The following is a 22,666-nucleotide window of genomic DNA, read 5'->3' as shown; positions in this document are numbered from 1 at the left end:
TGGCAGGGAAAAGTGATTATAAACAACCTACACATTCAAACTAATCTCAGTTCCAAGGTTCCTTCAAAAACAGAATTAACTCAGAATAAAGCCACAAGAGAAAGTACCAGGCATTTTCCTTCTATGCACCATTTGCGGGAAATTCAAGTTTACAGTGTCCTATGAAAATACATGCGTTTTTAAGGACTGCAATTTTAAGGGAAAATTTAAGTAAGAACACTGCTATCAAATTAGTAAAGAAAACTATATCAATTTCTAAGTAAAAAAAAAAGAAAAAAGTTAATGCAGAGGCAAAATTTGCACCTAGATTCTGCACTGAGATGACCTAATTTTAGCTAGATCATATTGCATTTTTGACCTCTTCCAAAACATAAAGTCTAAGGTAAATGCATTAGCCTGAATATTCCTCCAGTCTTACATTAGATTCTAAACTCACTCACTCTTTCACAATTTGTTTGTATACCCTACAGTTCTAGAAATCGGGTCTACTGCATTGCAGAAATCTCATGATATATAACTGAGAAGAGATACATTATACAATGCTTCAGGAAATTTGAAAATTCTTACAAGTTAGTAGTTCTATATACATTTCAAATCTTCACAGGACAGTGTTGAACTCAAACTGGCAACTACAGAAGTGGCTATCAAGATGCAAGACAAAACAGATGAATGCGATGTATTCCAGAAATACAAGCACTGTTGCAACAGAAATCCAAATTCCTGGAAATAGAAAATTCACTTGGAGAGTTTCTGACAAGATTTTATTCTTGGCATTATCAGCAACAATCATTTTAGAAGGAATCCTGATCTTCCTTTACATCTTACCGAAAGGATCATGAAAGCTGAAGTCTAGAGCTCTTCTTGCACATACCCGACCAAGAAGATCAAGCCTCAAAATAAGTATTAGACAATACTGTAACTCCATAGTATTTTAGTAGTAAGCCTCACTTCTGTTTGCAACTGACACTAATGAAAGTCTCTGTTCCTGAACCTTCTGGCTGCAGGAGTATTTCAATAAAGCTATTAGTGCCTTGAATGTAGGCATCTGTGCTACAGACTTATTTTGATTGAAAAAAGCAGTATGATCTGCTTCACATTCCTTACAAAGAATAGCGAGCAGGATGAAGACCGTGCCTGCAGTATAAGAGAGCATTCTGGCTACAACTTCTCCCATGCAAGGGCCAGTCGACAGAGGACACCAGAATACCAGTTGATTGCTGCAACACTATGTAGCAGCCCAAAGATCTGTTTCAAGCTGAAGGAAATGCTTTGCAGTTAAACTCATGTGGTCCATTGTAAAACAGATCAGTACATACTTCTCGATCCAGGCAAACTGCTCTCTGGTAGCTTTACAGAATAACAATTTCTGATTAGAAGTAAGATAAATACTGGAAAAGATTCTAGAAAAGAATGTTCAGGGACTGAAACACAGTCAACCTGTGTTCAAACAGAAAGGTAAAGGAGAAAGATGATGGAAATTTTCTGTAAGTAGAAAAGCAAAGATATTCACTACATGGAATTCTACAATGACAGAGATCCAAGTAAGGCAATCAAGAAAACAGCAGCAAGACTACTTCAGATTTATTTGAAATAAGGAAGGTCCGGATGGATCCAGCAGCAACACACAAGTCTAAGAAAAGAACCAGATGTCAGCAGAATCTGTAACAGCAAAGAAAGAAGAAACCTTATTATTTATTCAGTTTTTTGAAATACCGCACCCAAAGCATCTCTCCTCCAAGAATAACCGTAAAACCATAAACTCCGGTCTGCACCAACAAGAGATTAAGATTTGTAACACCTCAAGAGCATTTGCCCAAGTCTTAAGAGCAAAAGCTGAAGTAATTGCTTCAAGAGATTGCCAAGAGATTTGTGTTAACATTCTATCAGCTGAACTCTGCAAAAAGCCAAACCAGTAACTTGTCCAGTAACTTTTCTCTAGCATCTCCAAATTACCAGTGTTCCCTGTTTTTGCCACTTTTGTTCCAGCTCTTAAGACACTTGCCTTCACGCCTTCAAGAAAAGCAGAGCTGAAAACTCCTGCCTCAAAAAGCAAGTTACTTTTACATTTACTGAATGTTCCTGTCATTTCTGTTTTGCCTTTTCTCCCTTTATCCTCAACCCTGTCCAATTATTCTAGGTACAGCAGTGCACGGATGTGGTTATATCCATCCTAACTCTGATGTCACATCACCTCCTTGCTTCCTCTTCCTAAGTATTTCCTGTGCTCCCAACACAGATGACACTTCACAGTTTTGACCACCATAAGCACTTGTCTTCAGAACTACAAAGCTGTTTTAACATCTCTGATGTACCTACCTCACTTTATCTTCAAAAATACAGACAAAATTACATCCTGAACACTTACTATGAATGATATCCAAGTGCCTAAGGAAGTTGATTATATAGTTTTTATTGAAAAGCAGCAAATTCTACAGTTGAAGGCAGACAGCTGAAGCAGAAATAGCAAAATAAATGGTTCCAGAAAACAGAAGTAAAAGGTAGAAGATAGAACAGTTTCTAGAAGGACTTGATTTGCATCACAGATTCAAGAAGCTGTGGGCATAAATACCAAGAGGCCTCAAAAAAACAACCCACACCACTAAGCAGCGAAAAAGGGTAATTTATTATTTCTTGGTTGATAAAGATTCCTGTCATTTAACAACAATAGCTTGGGTAAAAGCATCTAGTTATCTCCATTTGTGGAAGTGTACATAGTATCAGATGTCAGCATTATCAGAGTGTACTTAATACTAAACTAAGTATTACCTGAAGTGAAACAGAAGTGGTTTACCGTATGAGGAAGAGATTCCACTATTAAACCACAGTTTGAACTGGCTGAAACCACAGAACTTTGAAATGACCAGATATTTTTTTAAAAATAAATGTTTTGAAAAGTCAGTATTTCTAGTATTTGAATGTAAAGAGCCTGTTCAACTCAGTTACTGGGTTTGTCACAATATTTACTCTTGAAACCAGAATTTGGAAATTAGTTTACAAAGCAGTAACAACAGCACAAAGCAGCAGATTTTGTAGTTAATGGTACTATCAAAATAAAAAGGATGGATCTGTCTCAATGGCAAAGCAGCACAGAAAAAGAACTAACACTGCATGGGGGCAAGACAAAGTTGAAAATCCTACATGATTCCACCGAAGTACTAACATGACAACACATTCTATCACAGCATACAGTGAGATTTAAACCAGTAGATAACAGAGCATTTTGTGAAACTGTGCTTAGTCTCACAAAAAAAGTTTGTATTTAAATTCTAAATAAGCAATGGATCGTATGCTGCAGAACTGATACAGATTTCATTCTATATGGTGAAAGCTCCTAAACTTCTGCACAGATAAAGCAGATGAAAGGAGTTTTAAGAAAACTTCACAAAAGCAGCTGTTTGTTAATAAGCAGAATTCAAAATAAGGAAGCACAACTACCATGGTTGGGTTTTTTCTCTATTGGTTGCAAGTGAACAGCTTACAGGGATGGCACAGCCTGGTTAGTCCTGAAGCACTTATCAAGGAAGTCAATCAAATGCACTTTCATTCAGTACTGAAAGAAAATTTTCACTGTATGAAAAAACACTGCAAGCATCCTTCCCAACTCAGAAAATACTCATCTGGCTTGCATTCACCCCGTACTCACTTCATTCCAGACCTATTAAGCAGCCTACAAAGGAACAGTAGAGCTCCTTCCCCGCTTTTTTTTGACAGCGCATGAAGACAACCGCTTTAAAGAAGCGCCTAAAGCAAACAAACCCCAGGTCATACGCTAACAAGAAGAATTTGTTACAGAAACAAAGCAAAACAAGTAAAGGAACACTTTAAGCTAGTAAAGCATTAAATACTTTTATAGCAGAATCAAGAGCACAGAATCAAGAACACAAAATCAAGCCTTCCCTGTGGACTGATCAGGCCAGTAAAGCAAAGAAGTTAAAGACTGTATTTTTAAAAGCAGACAGACTCAGCTTTGTCTTAGTAGAAAAGCTGAAAATTAAAAGGTATGGTTGGTTGCACAAGGCAAGTCACAGAATACACTAGTTCCCAAGAACAAGGTTGTCAAGCCTGTACCCAAATTCGGCAAACCAGGACACAAACATTGCAACTGCCTTGAAAAGGAAGTAGACTTAATTTTGTAGAGCTAGAAGAGACACAATAGTACCAGAAGCACTGAAACAACACATATATGTGCTTTTTGTTACTATGTCTTCATGGCAGGCATATTTGGGTCTGTTTCAATTTGTTGCTACAATCAATAGATACTATTTTTTAAATAAATCACTACAGAATTTTTTTTAATTGTTACATCCTCACTTTATATGAAATGCCTTCTCAAGCAAGTATTTTGGCATTTGCACAAATACAATTTAGCCACCTCCTTGTCAGATATGATTCTCATTCTCTTCTAACACTGTTTTTTGTTTTGTTTAATGTCATTAAGTCCCTCTTGCCCCTCTATGTATGAAGAGTTTGAATGAAACTCAGTGCAACAAGTAAAGAATTTATGATCTAGTCGTAGTAGTAGCCATTGTCTTCTTCAGGTTTAAAAAAAAAGCAACCTTTCAATCAGGGTTTTGACATTGTATCTAAATTATCACAGTGTTTTCATTTTTGGAGGAAGAATTTTATCATTGTTTTCTCTTTTTTTAAAAAAGCTTGACTTGCACTTACATCTTCATGAATGGCTATTGTGCCATCAGAAAATTAACATGCTTTCGCATATAATCACAGTGAGCATCAGTAAGTTTGTTGTTTTTTTTTTTTAGTTCTTACACATTTTATTATTTTTCACAGGTTTTTTTTTAATATGAAAGAAATATAAGCTCTGTAATCACTTCAGTTTTAGGTAACAAAGAACAGCCATCACGTCTCAGAAAAGCAGAACACAGGATGTGGTATTCAAGATTATTTGCGTCTCAGTTTTAAAGCAGGTTCTGAAACTGGTACATGGAAAGTTAAGTGCATCCACCACCTGGAAAGGTGACTGACATTTCAGAAAAAAAACACACCTGCTCCTCATCCCAGGACTCACACTAGATCTTACTCCCACCAATGGTCTAAAGCAGAGGAAAGAGACTCTTTGTAGCCGATGGATTTTTTTTGTATTCAGTGCCCATTCCAAGAGCACAGTAATTTTTGTTACCCACAATTTTAATTTTTTAATTCCAGGAAGAAAAGATGTCCATGATAAGTTACTGAAAATTAACTGTTCAAATCAGTGTAATATTTATTAAAAAAATAGGGATTAAGTATATAGATAGGTACAAGTAATAATCAGTTTCCATTTATTACTACTACAAATGTATAGCATATTGATAGGTGTATGACATTTACAATATAAACTGCTTAATACAAAGCTCATACCAAGAAGACCTATGTATTTTACAACTGTTCGTAAGAAAACATTTGCTAAAACTGTTATGTGATACACAGTAATGACTTGTACAACACAATGCTGTAATCAAATGATACATCCATCTTTTCCTATATTATTCATTCCATTAAGTTTATTTCAGTATGTAATAGCAACTCTTCCATGTCCTCTCCTTCACCAGTTCTCCTTCAAAAGCAAGATCTAATTAAAAAATTTCCAAGGGAACATGGTTACGACTGAACAAAGCAACCTACAATTTACCAACTGTGGCCCAGTAAGTTGTCATTTTCCAAAGTCTAAATTCCTTTTTTAAAAACAGAAATCCTTGAAAACATTCAGTTCAAAAAAAACCTTAATGCAAATGAAAGTTCAAACCTAAATAAATCCTGCTAGACAGACAACTAAACATTCTCAAATAATTGCATCCTAAGCAACTTCAACACCTACAATACACACTAAAAAAAACCCAATTCCTTGTTTCATAGTTTGAGTTTCTCTTAGTAGCAAAAATACCCCAAAACCCCCACACTCCAGGAACATTTGAAACCTACCAATTAAGAATTACACTTAACTACCACTCCAAACTAGATGCCCATGAGCACTCCAATTAAGCTTCTCACAGACTATTACAGTTGCCCAGTACCAAATATTTCCACAAAAGAATTAAGAACTTGCTTGAATAAAGTCTTCTGTCAGAACTGAATGCACCAAAACCAATGTGTCTCAATTTTAAAGGCTGTCTTAAGGATCCTCGCAATAATGCACAATACCCAACACTGCTTGTGAAGATGCCTGGTACTGCAAACTGTTCCTCCTCCCCAGATCAAACCAGAACATACAACCTGCTACCAATATCCTTCTCATTCTCAAATACATATCTAAACACAAAATACAACAATATCTGAACAAACAGAGTACAGTCTGTAATGAGAGTTAAGTACAGATTTATCATTTGACCTCTCAAAATTCCATGTTCATGTCATAATTCCATGGGCAGTGCATGTTATACTGGTTGTGTGGGAATGTTTCAAGTTCAAAGTTAATCTCATGCCTTTTTGTTTCTTCGAGACAGTATTCAACGTTTCTTCAAGTCTTTCCATGGCTTCTGGGCATGCCTATGTTTTTAGTATCTTGGAAACCTATCCTGTCCCTTTTTCGTACAGCTGTGACAAAAGAATAACGCTTGTGTTATGTTTTCAGTTACGCTGTTTACATAAGCACTTTTCCAGATTTGCTGTTTGCACATTGCATATTGACAAGAACAGCCATCCCCAAAAGCATCAAAACTGAATGTCCAAAGAGAAAATACAAACATATATGATGCAACATTAAAGAACTTAAAAACATTCAGCACTGCACTCCCTTTTCTCTTGGATCATTGGTTTCTTAAAAATGGAAAGAGATGAAGAAAGAACCCAAAGCCATGTGCAGCACTAGGGCCACTCATATTCAAGTGTGAGCTTCAAGATCAGATAAAAGAAATTTCTTGCTAGTAAAACAGTACTTTGACATTTCAAAACACTATCCCCTACAAACTCAGAGCAGAATGTATTGGGGGGGGGCGGGGCGGAATTCCCTAAATGTCATATCCTCCCTCAAAATATAAAATATTTAGTATTTCAGAGCTATCCTATTATACCATAAATACTGTGATTAACATTTAAACCTTCCAGCCAGCACTAGGAATGTTCAGAGCTAAGCTCCTTTGTAATATGTTAAAGACATCAGCATCAGATTTATTGATTTGGAATTATTTTTAACCACAACAATTATTACTATCTTAACAACCTTAAGAATAAATATACAAAAAAGGTAAAAAAATGAAAGCACAAAATTTAACACATGAAAGGATGAAAGTAGCAATAATTCTAAAATCCTATGCTGTACAGTGAAGGAAATTAGACACAGTACAGGTACACAGCCAACATGTAATCAGTCAGAGCACGCTCACAGTAATGTCCAACCTGTATGCTCTGCACATTCTTGAGTGTTTTGATTGCATACAAGTGAACTTTATAGCTAAGAAAAAACATCCCTTAAGGATCAGCAAGTCTGTGTGTCAGACTTACTATTAATATACTTATGATACACCCATTAGAAAGAATTAACAGAAAGTTTAATTTATGGTATTTTCATTAGTAACAAATATTACTCTTACAGCAACATCAAAAAAAGCCAGTACTAAAAGGTCCAGCACTACAAGGTCCATTCCAGCTAGTTTGCCCTCACTGTCAATAATTTAATTTTTACAAGTCTTTGTGATTTAAGACTTCTAGTAAGAAGTAAAACTGTGTTATGAATAACAGGATAGATTTAAGGAGTATAATGTTTATTTAAGTCATAGGTAAAGAAGTAATTACCTGCTTGTATTCACCAACGCAGTTCTGACAGCAGAATCTTTTCTGCTGACCATCAATCGTAAGAATATTGTTTCCAGCTCCTTTGCTGGGCAAATACTCCCCACAATGCTCACAGCAATTCATTATTAAACCATTTGCCATCCTGTATCTATTGAAGCAATGGTCACTGCACAGCTTATGAGTCATATTTTTAAAGCTAACTTCATGACGAATCTAAAAGATAAAAATAATAAAAGTATTCTATCACCACACAAGCACAAAGTTGCCTGAAACTACCAGACAAGTCTCACATTGAAGTACAATAACTAAAACCAGATTATACTAGCTCACGATTTAAAAAAAAGAGATGCTTGAAATGACCATGAAATACAGGAAGAAAAATTGGTTTCTGTTGTCTCTAAAGTTCTAGAACAGAAATCTTGGACCTATTTGCCCTTGTAGCCTAGAAGCAAATATCACAAGGAAGGATGTAATAATTGTATATTAGAGCAGAAGGTCGATTTATGTGATTTTTATAAGATACCCAATTTGCAGGCTAACACCATGGCATATCAACACACATGGCCAGACACATATACTGTGTAAAGTAGTAGCCTGAACTACAGTGGGCCCAGTAATGGCATCAAGAGTGAATTAATACATCCATGAAAATTTAAAGTTATGTATATTCTATGTATCTCTAAAAACATTTGCATAATCTTTCAAAACATACAGTAAAAAAAAATATACAATAGATCTTGGCTTTTTTCAACAGCAATTCTATGTAGGAGATCCCAGTTGTAACTACAAGAATCTACATCTAATAAAATTGTTGACAGTAGCAACAAGGTAGCAGCAAAAGGCACTTTAAGTTTTTGAAACAAAAATTAAATATTAACCTCTCTGAATTCTTCCTTCCTTCAGTTACTCTTTATAAATATTAAGGCAGCATATTATAATAGCTCACTGTATACGAGAACACTGAATCATATTTTAAATATCCGTATTTTCAGCTTGCTTATTTCAGAATGTAAGTTATTATTAGTCATTACTGAGAAAGACAAGACAAAAAAAGTTAACCAGACCTCAGTTAGTTTACCACAGATAGTGCATCTTGATTTATTCAGAACTCCTTTCGAGGGATTCTGTTTGTCTTCATAGAAGGATAAACATGATGTACTGCAAAACTCCTGGAAAGACTCACTTGAATCAACTTGAGCAACAATGGTACCTTTCATTGTTGTTATATCTCTGAAAGAAAAAAAAACCCTCTAGTGTGCTTGTGTATAAATATGTTTATGTTTTTAAACAAGAACACTTTACAAGATCCATACTTCCATTTAACGCTTACATTTCAAACTGGTTTTGTGGGTGTACAGTTGTTAGTCACATGTCAAACACCAAGTTTCCTATTTCTACAAGTACTGTAAGTACTGCACGTACAATGTCTTTCCTGTGTAAAAACTTTTTTCTCTGAATTGTTTTTTTTTTTTTTCCGCATTACAGTATTCTAGAACTAAGTGACACTCATGTACCATTAGGTACCAGCTGTAGCAAACTCAAATCTTACACAAAAAAATAACACAGCAAATTTGAACTAGCCCTTTCACAACTCTCACAAAAGTTATATTTAAGTTTCACATGAAAAAATCAGATTTGTAGTAAAAGGCAAGAAATGGTCTTTATATGTTTGTAACCCCACCATTTCCAGTATTAATGGCAGGACAGGATCAGAGAAGGTTGTCTTCTTGTACTTATAAATACAACAAAAAAACTTAAAACTTACCACAAACTTGTCTGTAAGTTTTAGCATTTAAAATTTTTAAAAGTAAATTCCATCATTACTTTAAAGTTCCAAAGCACTTGAACAGTTCATGCAGTTGCCTATGAAACTGCACCAGTTTAATGCATTAAACCAATAAACCATCAATAAAATTCATTTTAAACAGAATAAACCTTCTTCTAAACAAACTGACTTACGCTGCTTTTCACTCAAGTTAATTCTAGTTTTCCTTTATCTTCAATTGTATGCTGCACACACTGCAAACTTAGCAAAGTCACTAAACACCATGCTTGTCAGTGCACCTTTGTAATGTCTACCAAACTTCTAACGTTATACCATAAATTTGAAGCCGTAAGGAAAAGAAACAAAAGCCTCCCCCTTCGCCTTCTAAGCAAAAAAACCAAACCTATTCTTGGCATACAGAAAATGCTATTGGGCAGAATAAATAAAAAAATTGACTGGGCACATCTGGATCTCTATTGACATCACATGGATCACTGGTTGGAAAAGACATGCCCCAACATTCATACCTAGGAGCCCCAAAACTAGGACGAGTGGAAAACATTGGAAAAATGCTGTATGCTTTCCTAGACATACTCGCTTGAAAATAAACTTGTACCACTGCTGGATATTAACACTTACAAGCCCGCCTTCTCTCATCAAAGGAAAGCCAGCAGATTTTGGCTTACCCTTTGGCAAGCTAGTATGGATTTGCACTGGGGAGTGTTATCACTTCTGCTCTGCAAAACAAAGCCAGAGCTTCTGCCCTGAGGAGCTTACAGTTTCTGCTGGATTCCACTAGGACTTATAAACACTTATAAATATGTACCAAAGTACATATTAACTTTATCAAGGGAGACAAGTGCAAAGTCAAAAAAAGTAACACAAGTCAATAAAAATAAACACTAAGGAGAATGCCAGATACTCCCTACACTTTCCTTCTTATAATTCTGCATTGCTTACATAGTTACAAAGGTTCAGAAGAGTGCTACAAGAGTGGTTTATGATAAAATACATAAGAATTCTGACTTTTCAGATAGGGTTATGTAATAAGTTACTATAGGCTTCACTTTTCCACTTAAAGTATGTACGTATTTAAAGATAAAACTGAGCACTACCTCCGAATTTCTGACCTATGACCTGTCAACTATTATCATCTATCCAACCTACATTCAAGATCTCCTGGATTTTCCTAGAGTACCCTTATCCTTTCAGTGAACCACAATCTGACAATATTATGTCTGCTTTAATAGGAAAGCACACAGATGTAAGTACAGAGCAGAGAGCACCTGGTTTGCCACCATCAGGTAGCAAAGCTTTGGCAATGAAGTGATAAAGGCTGGGTGAGATTGGGCTTCACTACAGAGGAACAGTTTCATGCATACACTGCTTTCCAATTAACTGTGATAGAGTAAGCAACTGCATTCTAGTGGACGAGTGAAGACCAACATCGCCTCAAAAATCATCAAAGGTGACTTCACAGAGGCTCCCTAGAAATCAAATACACTAAACATATTTTAACTACCTCCAAAAGCTACAAATAAAGTATTTTCCTCATCATTCAAAAATAAAGCCTTTTCATTTAGGGCAGGTTTTTTTACGTAGCCTCTTACAACACACAAATAAGTACCTCCCAGGTTGCAAGAAGAGCACAGATTCAGCCTTAAGTTTTCAAGGTTTCAGTCAAAAAGATTAGACTAATCTTCATCGTTATATATAATACAGCTAGTTGAATATGGTAATCACCAGATTACTTCTGGGGGAAAAAAAAAAACAAACAAAAAACAAAAAACACCCACCAGTGTATAAACATGTACAGGCCAACAAAGAGTGCAGAGTGTTTTTAACTAGCTCTGTAGGGGTGAAGGTTGAGAAATTGAGCTTCTACATGTATTCAGAAAAAGCTAAAGTAAGTTAAATCTGCTAGGTTTCCAGTGTACCAAGGTATACGCAGGATATCAATATATCAATACTTTTTATAGTTTATTTTTACCAAGTCTCAAGAAAAAAGAAAAAAAAAGACACACTCATAACAATAGTTTACATCTCAATACAAACCAGCCATTAATCCACCGCACTGCATACCAAAGTAAAATTTTTTCACCAAGTTTAAATCTGCGATCGAACAAAGATCGCTCTCTCCAAAATATACATTAATGAAGGCTGTCTTTACTGCAAGCCTTCTTTAGTTCAGCCACATTTCATCATTAAACCAGTGTTACTACAGGGTGTAGTGGATTGAGACTTTACTGAAAAATACGAAAAAGTGGTATCTCAGTAATCAGTACACTGAAAGAAAAAGATAGTACAGCTATTTTGTACACCTAACGCTAGAATAGTATAATTACAGAAGACTTCCCTTTGGCAATTTTAAGTTTGGGAAATAATGAAAAATTACAAGTCAAACCAATAATTTAGCATAGGCCACTTCCAGGTATGCTTGTCACTCTCTGTACTGCTCATTTAGGGTTATCTTCAGCTTCAAAAATTCCCATAATTGCCCCAACCATGGGGAAAGTCTATGGCTTCCCCTCTCCCCCGCACTGCCAACAGTGTTTCTTTCAGCGTCTTGCAAGTATCAGTTCCTCCTTCTAAAAATCTGAAGATTTTGTATCTTCATTTATCAAAATGAATGCTTTCTATACAACACAAGGTCCACTTTTTTTTTTTCATAAAAGACTTCAGATATAAAGAATTTATGTTGTCACAAGATGACTACAACTTGGACACCTTGTCTTAAAAAAAAACCCCACAGTAATTTTTAGTGTATTGGCTCTCATAGAAACAATCTGCCATACTCCAAATTCAAAAGCTGAGAGACTTTTCAGTTTGTTACAGCAGACACAGTGAATTCAGCGTTTCCAAACTACATTAAAGCGACACTCTACAAAGCGCTTGTGTAGTCAGATTCTGTATCATTAATGGAGCAATTTTTATACATGCATGAGAATTTCAAGTATTACTGGATTTAGCTGCTAATACGAAACAAAATTAAAAAAACCTTACTTTCTGCACATAACACAAAGTTTCTTTGGAGTGGGTTTGTGTGAGAATGATGAGAGGCAGGCAGTAGAACAAAAAAGGTGAGCTGATCCTTTTCGCTGATATGCAGTCTGTCCCTTTTGTAAAGGTTTCTTGCAGTTTGCACACGTGACTTTAACCTGTTTAGAAGGCTGCTGCTGAGCAGAAGGCTGGAAAATCTGTTTAGGAAGTGATGCTACAGGTGACAAGGAATCCACACCTGGTTGCTTCTGATTCCTAGGGAAGGAAGCTGACTGGGATATCCAAGAATCTTCAAGACAAAAAAACCAACCAAACATAAAAGTGAACAGACATGTACATATATATAGTAATATACACAGATGTATCATAATAAAATATTTTTTCTGTTTTAACTGACAATTAACAGAAGAAAGATTTCAGAAATGCAGGTTTAAAGTAAAATGCTGTTTGATGGTACCAATCTCCATTGCTACAAAGCTTCAGAACATGAACAAATTGTTCCCATCAATGGTCCCATCCTACATCCAGTGACATGCTCTTCAGACCTCCATTCAACTGCACTGGGTTTGCAAACTGGCCATCTTATCTTCAGACAAACAAAACCACGGTTACCAACGGGGGGGTTAAAAACAAAAAAAAAAAAGTGATACCAACAGAGAACATGGAATTTCTAAACTAAGGTTTGAGATACAAACTGCGCAAATTTCTAAGAACATGAAATCTGAGATTTTCATTACTTATTTTGTTCTAAAGTTTTAACAAGCATCATGTGTCCGGCCTCAGTGATAAACCCTAGAATTGCCGTTCTCCATACTAGTTTTCTAGTCCAGCCTGCAGCCAGAACAAACCACAGTGACTCCACAGCTGTGATCTGCATTTATGTCACTGATTCCTGTAAGTGTTCCTGGTTTTGTCAATAACCTTTTCAGTACAATGAATACCACTTAATGTGCGAACTGGCAGTGTCATGAGAGTTCCAAGTCTTCCTCAGTAGAAATCAGTGAACCTAGAAAATAGTATTTTATTAAGTTCTGGCAGTACACAAACCCGTATTGCTCTATTCCAGATTCCACCAGTCTTCCATCTGTATTCTTGGACAAGACTACTAGAGAACGAAGTCACCTCTGCCCAATCTTTTGTAGCATAACACACTACAAAGTAACTTGCATAACATGAACTTCAGTAAAACTTTTTCCTCCACCAAAAATACATCTCCAGAAATACATCTAGAAAGATCACATGCTTCTGTTAAAAGACATGCCTGGTATCTTGGTTTGGAGCAGAATATACAGTTCTGGGGGAAAAAAAAAACCACACAACAAACCAATAAAATGCAACTTCTAGGCTTTTCTTCGGAACATAAGCTTTCATTTTAAATAATTATCATCAGAATGTAGAAAGTTGAGCTTCTGAAGAATGCCAGAAATCATACATTACTTAAACGTGAATTAAAACCTGAACAGGAACATCCTTCCATCATAAAAAACACTGACACGCATTTTCAGTCATATGTGTCAGCTATCCCAAATACTGTCACAGCACTTGGGACTTGTCTTTCAAGCTTTTTACTCCCAGCATTGAGAACAGTACTTCACTGTTACTGAATAGTTAAGACCTGCATAAATATTACTGTATTAGGTAGTACTTTTGCTACTACTTCTAAGTAAAGAGTAAACACAGCATTTACCGTAACTAAAAATACTCAAGTCTTGAATGTCTTAATACTCAAGTGTATTCCTGGAGTGTTATCACAACTAGTATTAACAGCCAAATATAAGAAAAAATATTTTAAATTCTAATTTCAGATAACAAAAACCTTAACCTATAGACTTCAGCAACTGCCCATACCTTGTTCGTAAGGGACGTTATCTTGGTCCATAATCACTCATTAAGTAGAAAGCACCCTTCCCTCATCCTATTTTCTGAAGTCCTGTCTTTCCCCATGAGAGTTTTATTAGCGACCTATTCTGCTGCATAGTTTTACAATTAATTTTAGAGACAAAGTTCCAAGAATCCTTGTTATAGCAACAAACAACACACATTCCTCTAGCAAGTACAAGATCATTTTCCAGTGTGACTTTGTAGCTGCCAAGGCTGTCCTATTTCTCTGACATGTAAAACAAACTGGAAATTTACCCATTGTAATGCTTATGGGTAAATATAAGAGTTGGAACAAAGGGATGAGAGGAAGAGGGAAGGGAAGCAGAACAAAACACATTCCTCTTGAAATCATTATTACTTTTGAAGGTATGAGTATCCATACTGCCAAACTAAGGTATGTTACACCACAGCTTAAAGTTAAAATCCAATTGAAAGTCCTCTTCAAACTTTCCTATACTGCTATGTCTACTACTTCAGATATATTCATATCCTAGTAGTACCTTAACACCTCAAAGTATTTTGAGATTCTCTTCTTTTCTCATAGGTTTCAGCTGGGAGAACACTGCATCCCTTACCAGGAACATACAGCACATGCAGTAAAGTTACACATGCTTATATATCCAGTAGCACTCAACTGCCACTCATGAAAACCCAAATGAGCCTAGCAAACTCAGGTTTGAAACTTATAATGACTTCCCAGTACCTCATCAACACTATTTCAGTATTTCCTTGGTATCTTAAGGCTACAGGTGGTCTCCCTTCATTAACATTTTGTTGCATTTCTCCTTCCACAAACATACCACAACAGTTTCTTGCCCCCTTTTTTTTGCTTTCACTTCTTCTACACCACATGTTCATAGATATTAATTTTTATATTGTGACTTTTCTTCACATCTTGATTTTTAACCATGTTACCTCCCCCACTTGGCATTCCCTACAAATGTGTAAAATCTGTTTTTCCTGTCCTTGAACTGAGGCGGTGTTTGATTCCTGATGAGTTACCACACCTCACTGCCCTTATGTCTTCATCCTTCAGGTTCCCATCTTCAATTCCTTAACGGCCAGGTTTATGAGACTGTACAGTCTCACATTCCATTTCTTCTTACTATAACGGCTGTTCAGGGTGTTCCAATTCTTTCTCACTCATTCCTGCTCTAAACTGCTATAAATTACTCCTTATTCTCTTTTGCACCAAAACATTCATTTGTGGAGCCATCTTGAAAAAAAAGTCTCAAAATTATGCCTTTTAAAAAAAGCTGAAAAAACTATCAGCACAACTAGGGACAGAGATGGGAAGAAAGACAGTACTAAAGTTTTACAGAGGTATGCAGCTGCTGAAACATAGTCAGCTACATCTGCATTAATGACCTGGTTCATATCAGGGCAATGTGGAACTGCATCCTCAATTTACTAGGTGTTGGTTCTGGTTTTGGAGCAGTTTTGATGCAAAAAAACCAGATTCCACTCAGAGAAATAAAACCTACGTTTCAGTCCAAAAGCACCTGAAACTCATGTACACAGACTTCTCTAAGGTCTTTGATATGGTCCTCCACATTCTTGCTGCTAAACTAGAGACATGGATTTGATGAATAAGGAATTGGATGGATGGTTGCGTTCAAAGAATTAACAGTTAATGGTTCCATGTCCAGGTGGAAACCAGTAAGGAGTTGTTTTATTCCTATGTGCGATGAAGACACTATTTAGTATCTTCATCAACGACACAGGCAGTGGGATTAAGCGCACCCTCAGCAAGTTTACAGATACCACCAAGCTGAGTGGTGCAGTTGATAAACTAGAAGGAAGGGATGCCATCCAGAGACCTTGATAGGCTTGAGGAATGGGCCCATGTGAAGCTCAACAAGGCCAAGCGCAAGGTCTTTCACCTGGGTCAGAGCAATCCTCAATATCAATACAAACTGGGGGATTAAGGGATTGAAAGCAGCCCTGTGTAGAAGAACTTGGGGCTACTAGTAGATGAGAAATTGGACATGAGCCAGCAATGTGTTCTTGCAGTCCAGAAAGCCAACCATATCCTGGGCTGCATCAAAAGAATGTGCCAGCAGGTCAGAGGATGTGATTCTGCCCCTCTACGCTGCTCTGGTGAAACCCCCACCTGGAGTGCTGCATCCAGCTCTGGGGTCCACAGTATAAGACAGACACGTGCCTGTTAGAGCAGGTCCGGAGGAGGGCCACAAAAAATGACAGAAGGCTGGAACACCTCTCCTGTGAAGAAAGGCAAAGAGAGTCAGGGTTGCTCAGTCTGGAGAAGAGAAAGCTCTGGGGACACCTTATTGTGGCCTTTCAATATATAAAGAGGGCTTGTAAGAGACATGGGGACAGACATTTTACAAAGACCTGTAGTGACAGGGAAAGGTCAACATTTTTAAATTGGAAGAGGGTAGATTTAGATTGGACATGAGAAATAAATATTTTATGATGGAAGTGGCAAGACACTGGAACAGCTTGCCCAGGCAAGCTGTGGATGCCCCATCACTGGAACTGTTCAAGGTCAGGCTGGACAGGGGGGGCTTTGAGCAACCTCATCCAATGAAAGATGTCCCTGCCCATGCCGGGGTGGTTGGACTAGGTGAAAGATCTGTTCCAACCCAACCCAATCTATCAAACATCCTCCAGTGCTTACAGGGGACATTCAGTTCTGAATTAATATGTTGGAGAGAAGTTTCTCTAATACACCTACTGCTTCCCATACAGTAGAAGCACTTAGCAGAGGGGAATGTACTAACACTGATCCAGAAGAAGTCTTCCAAACGTCATACAGAATCACAGAATCATTTAGGTTGGAAAATACCCTTATGATCATCGAGTTCAACCATTAACCTAACTCTACCAAGTAAATCCACCACTAAACCACGTCCCTAAGCACCACATCTAGACATCTTTTAAATACCTTGAGGGATGGTGACTCAAGCACTTCCCTGGGCAGCCTGTTGCAATCCCTGACCACCCTTTCAGTGAAGAATGTTTTCCTAACATCCAACAGAAAGCTCTCCTGACACAGTTGGTGGCCATTTCCTCTCATCCTATCACTTATCACATGGGAGACGACACCAACATCCACCTTGCCACAACCTCCTTTCAGGCAGCTGTAGAGAGCGATAAGGTCTCCCCTCAGCCTCCTTTTCTACAGACTGAACACCCCCAGTTCCCTCAGCCGCTGCTCACAGGACTTGTGCCCCAGCCCTTTCCCCAGCCCCATTGCCTGGACACGCTCCAGCCCCTCGACGTCCCTCCTGCAGCGAGGGGCCCAACACTGAACCCAGGATTCGAGGTGCGGCCTCACCAGTGCCCAGTACAGGGGGGCAATCACTTCCCTAGCCGTGCTGGCCATGCTATTTCTAATATGAATACATGTAATGTATTTGCCAAAGCCTCACTATCAACAATTTTGATCTACTGTTTTCTAACAACATGCATATGTCGTTATGTCCTACATTCTTTGGCACTAGGGGGTTGGAGTAATTATAATATTATACCTACAATTCCCCCCCTCCAAGCAATTTCACAACAGAGGGGAAAAAAGAAGTATTGGAAACAATAGGTGTTTGCATCTTCAATACTTAAAAACTCAAATATTCTATATAGGAAGCAAACATGAATGTTCAAGATGCAATCTAGAATGTCTTCAGATAATGGACTAGTTCAGAGACTTGCAAAACTGCTCTGTAAATTGATGTATTAATTCCTTACACAAAGTTTTGACATTCTGCAAATGCTAACTAGTAAATCCCTAAAGAAAGCTGAGATACCTGTGCGAAAAAAAAGTTTCCCATCCAACTTCTTACATTCTATTTCTGAATTATAAGCAGTATTTTTCAATCCATGATCTTCCAATCATACAAGTCAAAGCATTTTATCATCAGTAGGCTTAAATTAACTAAGCAGGAGTCTCCACGTCCATTGACAAGATTTTAAAAATCTGAAAGTCAGAACAGATGGAACACCACCACTGATCCAGAAAGATTAATCTATCCTTAGCAGTCAGACTGGAACTGTGTAGAACGTACTAAACATATCCAAGATCAAATGCTTCCTGTCATATTGCCAAAGTTTCAAACAGGCAGAGTTAACTTCTACTGACAAGATTTTCTAGAAGAAAAAGGAGGCAACTTCCAGGCAAAAAGAGCAAAACTGAAATTCTTATCTTGAGAAGTTGTCCATCTTTTTAAGTACAAAAACCTGTAAACGATCTGCACCTACCGTGTTTCAGGCTTTCTCTTGTGTAAAAGCCATTTCCACTATAGCTGTCTTCCCTCTTCCCTCTTGTTTCTTCTTATGTTCTTTGTCATTTTTCCAGTTCCTCGTTTGGCATTTTTCTTCTTCCCTTTTACCTGTGACAACCTTTCCTGCTTCCTTTTGAACCTACTGCTCCTTATTTTTCACATACAAAGACCACAGTCATAAAAAAAAAATCCTATATATGTACATCTTGAAATACTTCTCTCATATCCACTTCTAAACTTATTTTTCCCTCCCTTCTGAGGGAGTCTTTTTCATCAGGTCCCTACAAGGGCTCCCAGACACTACTCCTGTCTCTCTGAACTCAATCTATTTCAATACTGCTATGGTCCCAGCCTATCAGACTTCATACTGGGCAAGAGTCTGGTGTGTCTCTGTTATTCGCACCAAAAAATAAAAAGTTCAGTTGTTTAAAGGAAAGCACACACTAATTTTCTTAAGATGTACTTTCCCCAACAAAAACAAAAGCACTATTTTAAGGTAATGTAATAATTTCAAGTTCTCAGCCACAACTACTCGACTATCTGTGATAACACAATAATCATACCCCATGTCTAAGGGATCAAGTAGCAGTAACAGGAATGCTGGTTTTAAAAGATTACAAACTGAATTTCTCAGTTATTCAGTGAGACATCCAGACTATAAAAACTTCCCAGCTTTCAACTTCAGAAGTCAAATTCTGAAATCAGTTTCAAGATTAACACAAAAAACCCACAACCTAAACATCCAACTTACAAGTTTAGTTTCACACTGCCATTTCCATAACACAATATGAAAAGCATTGGTAATTGTGCAAAGAATACATTTCCTAACATATGACCAAATTGAACTGTGCTATTTAAATATTAGTTGAAAAACAGCTTTAAAAAAATCCACGTGTTTTAATCAGTGTATAAGTTAAGAAATTGTGCATTAGCAAGGGTCTATTTTACTTTATAAATTTACTTTACTTTAAATTTTGAAGTAAAATTATAATCTAGTCTGAAGTTAAACCTGTAGCAAAAGTGGTCATTTGGCTTTTCCCCCCACTTCTAGCCTACCAGGGCAGCAGAGTACCATGTTAGAACTTGGAAGGTTTGAAATTGCTTATGTGAAAGCTTAAATTCTGTAGAATAACAATTCCAGAAGACCACACATCACTGCTCCATTTGGCTTTTAGCAAACTTTTACCTGTTTACTTGCTAAGTCAGGAAACAATATGCTGCTATATGCAGATATCGAACAAACCCAGCCAATTCAAACTAATTAATATTCCATAATACAAATACATATTATCACAGGTGACTACTTATCAATTATAAAGCGTGTAAAGCTTACTGCAAGAACAAGCAAGTCTACAAATAACTTGGACCTCATTTTGTTAAGCATTGTAAATACCAAGAATTGCTCAGTATGCAATGAATTATGACAGCTAGCTACTTACAACTTATGATCAGACTTTCAAATTCAGGTTTTTTGCATGACAAATTATATACAGATGGCAAGACAACAGATCAGTAAAGTAATACTTTATATAACTTTGATGCATTATACTAGTCATAGAACTCCATTAAAAAGTTCAAAAAAGGTACAAAAGTTACATATATACACTAACATTTATTTGCGTCAATTAAACCAGTACACTTAAGTCACCAAGAAATCTTTGCTTTAGATACAAATACTTGTGTCTCAAAACATCTGAAGGTATTGCTAACTGTTAAACCAGGATAATTTACACTACCTGATACATTATATCATGGAGTATATTTCATTCCAGAGTCATAGATAAGGTTGTAATGGGGACGAAGGGAGCCACGATCTTCTACATGAATTAAGCTAAAAAACCAAACAGTGCCACTGCCAAAAATATTTTAATCAATGGTTCTATTATTTATTTTCAGCTTTTAAGGAAACGTTCAGAATTGCAACTTACCAGGATTATGATGAGTCACAGATTCTCCATTTTGAAATACATCTCCAGCCACATTCATTCTACCAGGATTGAAAGGTCCTACACCAGTCTTGGTCTGTGAAGTCAAAGATGGGGTGTATGTTTGCATATTAACACCAAAATTACTTGACTGCAGTCCGTTAGACACATCTCCCAAGTTGGCATTCTGCAGTGACGTTACATGTGTAATCATTAAGTTCATGTCACGCCCTTGAGCATTTTCTAAATGACCAGAGCTCACAGCACCTGTTTCTAATGTAGTAACATTAGCAATCTGAATTTCAGAGTCTGGTTCTGTGGTTATACCACTATTACCTATTCCTGAATTTACCTTACTTCTTGAAAAACTGGAAGCTGAGAATTCCGTATCGTTGGTTCTATTTTTACACTCTGGAAGTCTTCGTTCGTTAAAACTGGAAGCATTCTTCTCTTGTCCTTGATTTGTTTCAACATCTTCTTCATCATCAATAATAATAGTTTCACTTATACTCCCCTTCTGAGAATTTAAGTCTTTTGGAGGAGGAAGCATTTTGCAATCATTCCCTTGCAGTTCTTCACTTTTTGATGATGTAAACACAACATTCCTTTGATCTGCTATCAGTGATGTAGAATTTTGCGGAGGTTGTATAGGTTCAATAAAAACTACATCATCGTCATCTTCTATAGGCGAGTTTTGGAATTTATTAGGTCTAGATACTAAAGAACCTGGTGGGCCTCCAAACGTATTTCCTACATTTGCAAGACCTGTTGCCATGGTGGTATTCCCTAGTAGACCAGGAGTATGTTCAGACAGTTCTAATCCTCCCAGAGGACTCGTGTCCATTCCAGATCTGCTGTTTAAAGAAAAATATAAAGCAAGAAAAAACACACCCAACTTCAGAGTAAGATACAACTTTTCAGTAACTGTTCTTAAAAATAACTACAGAATTAATAGTTCCAGATTTTACTCTTTCTTCTTCCTGAGATCATGTAAAGAAAAACCCAAGTTTCTCTGTGCTCTTCTTTGGATGTCTTAACATTCATTTACTTTCTAATCCTATACTGGGCAAAAAAGTACTGCCATCATCAACATTTCCCACACAATAGCTACACATCATTATGTTTAGCAATACACACATAGGAAATAGAATTTTTCATAGTATGTATTACATGATCCTGATTTCTCAGTCCCCTTCCCACTCACATCTACACACAGTGATCCTGTAACTCTGCTTTTGCTAGACTGCAAAGCAAGATCAAGTGTTAGACACGCAGAAAGAAAATTTGAATTCCTATTAAATTTCATTCCTATTAAAAGTTAGTTTCAATACAAATAAATTTATACAATAAAAGACTGATGCACATAGCAACCTAGCAAAGAAAACCAACTAACCAACACCCAACAACAACCAAAGAAACTCTCCCAAGCAACATCATTTTGCGTATTAACAACTCTGAAATTTGACTGATTTTCCCCCAACCCTACACTACCAAAGCTCCTTAGGTGGCCCCAATATAAATCAAATACAGAAGTAAGCAAGAGATACAGAACTACTACACATAACAATAATAGATAATTATTGAGCATCAGAAGGTACACAACAACCTCTCATTTATAGCCACTACCAGAGGCAGCTCATTTGACATCCTGACTTACTACCTCATGTTCCACTGCAGCTTTCAACAACTTTCTGTCTTTTCTTTTTAAGAGCAAACAGTGCTTCCTCAGGCTCCATCACAACAGCTACTTTGCCTGGGGGCTTTGTTTGCTTTTACTAACTGTTCCGTTCAGGGAATCTGTTGTTTATTGTCAATTTTACCATTAATTTACAAAATTATAAAAGGCAACCCGAATATACTATTTCTGTACCTGTAATTTCAAACTGGTGTATAATTGGTGGTAAAGGACTTAAGACTTATCTAAAAAGCATCTGTATTAAAAACTGGTAAGTTAAATTGATCTTGATATACACAAGAAAAATACAGTTACATGATAATTTGGGTATGCCTTAGAGTATACAGCAATGTGTGACATCACTGAGCTTTTGTTGAAAGGCTAGAAGTAGCTTTCTGTGCTTTTTTATAAATTCTTTATAAGGGAAGGTAAATAAAGGAAGTAGAAA

At 36.8% G+C, this 22,666-nt stretch overlaps 1 protein-coding gene across 17 annotated transcripts in view; it reads right to left on the bottom strand.

Annotated features, from left to right (window-relative positions):
• The window catches only part of ZMYM2 (zinc finger MYM-type containing 2), a 91,961-nt gene that overhangs the window by 48,790 nt on the left and 20,505 nt on the right, over positions 1-22,666 (bottom strand). For 9 of the 17 annotated variants that reach the window (XR_003563235.2, XM_027815677.2, XM_055701182.1 and 6 more), the window contains 4 exons: positions 20,547-21,397; positions 12,500-12,785; positions 8,796-8,961; positions 7,732-7,944 (listed from right to left, as the gene is read on the bottom strand). Coding sequence is in view for 13 of the 17 variants with exons in the window: in XM_027815677.2 (XP_027671478.1) it covers positions 7,732-7,944; positions 8,796-8,961; positions 12,500-12,785; positions 20,547-21,387 (1,506 nt within the window). In the remaining 4 variants the exon portion in view is untranslated. Of the gene's footprint in view, positions 1-7,731; positions 7,945-8,795; positions 8,962-12,499; positions 12,786-13,083; positions 18,767-20,546; positions 21,398-22,666 lie in introns of those variants that run through there. The other 8 variants (XM_027815673.2, XM_027815676.2, XM_027815679.2 and 5 more) reach the window with 7 other exon arrangements.

Source organism: Falco cherrug, chromosome 2 (genome assembly GCF_023634085.1).
Source record: "Falco cherrug isolate bFalChe1 chromosome 2, bFalChe1.pri, whole genome shotgun sequence".
NCBI lineage: Eukaryota > Metazoa > Chordata > Aves > Falconiformes > Falconidae > Falco > Falco cherrug.
Note: the sequence above shows the minus strand (reverse complement) of the source record. Positions and strands in the feature narration are given on the sequence as shown.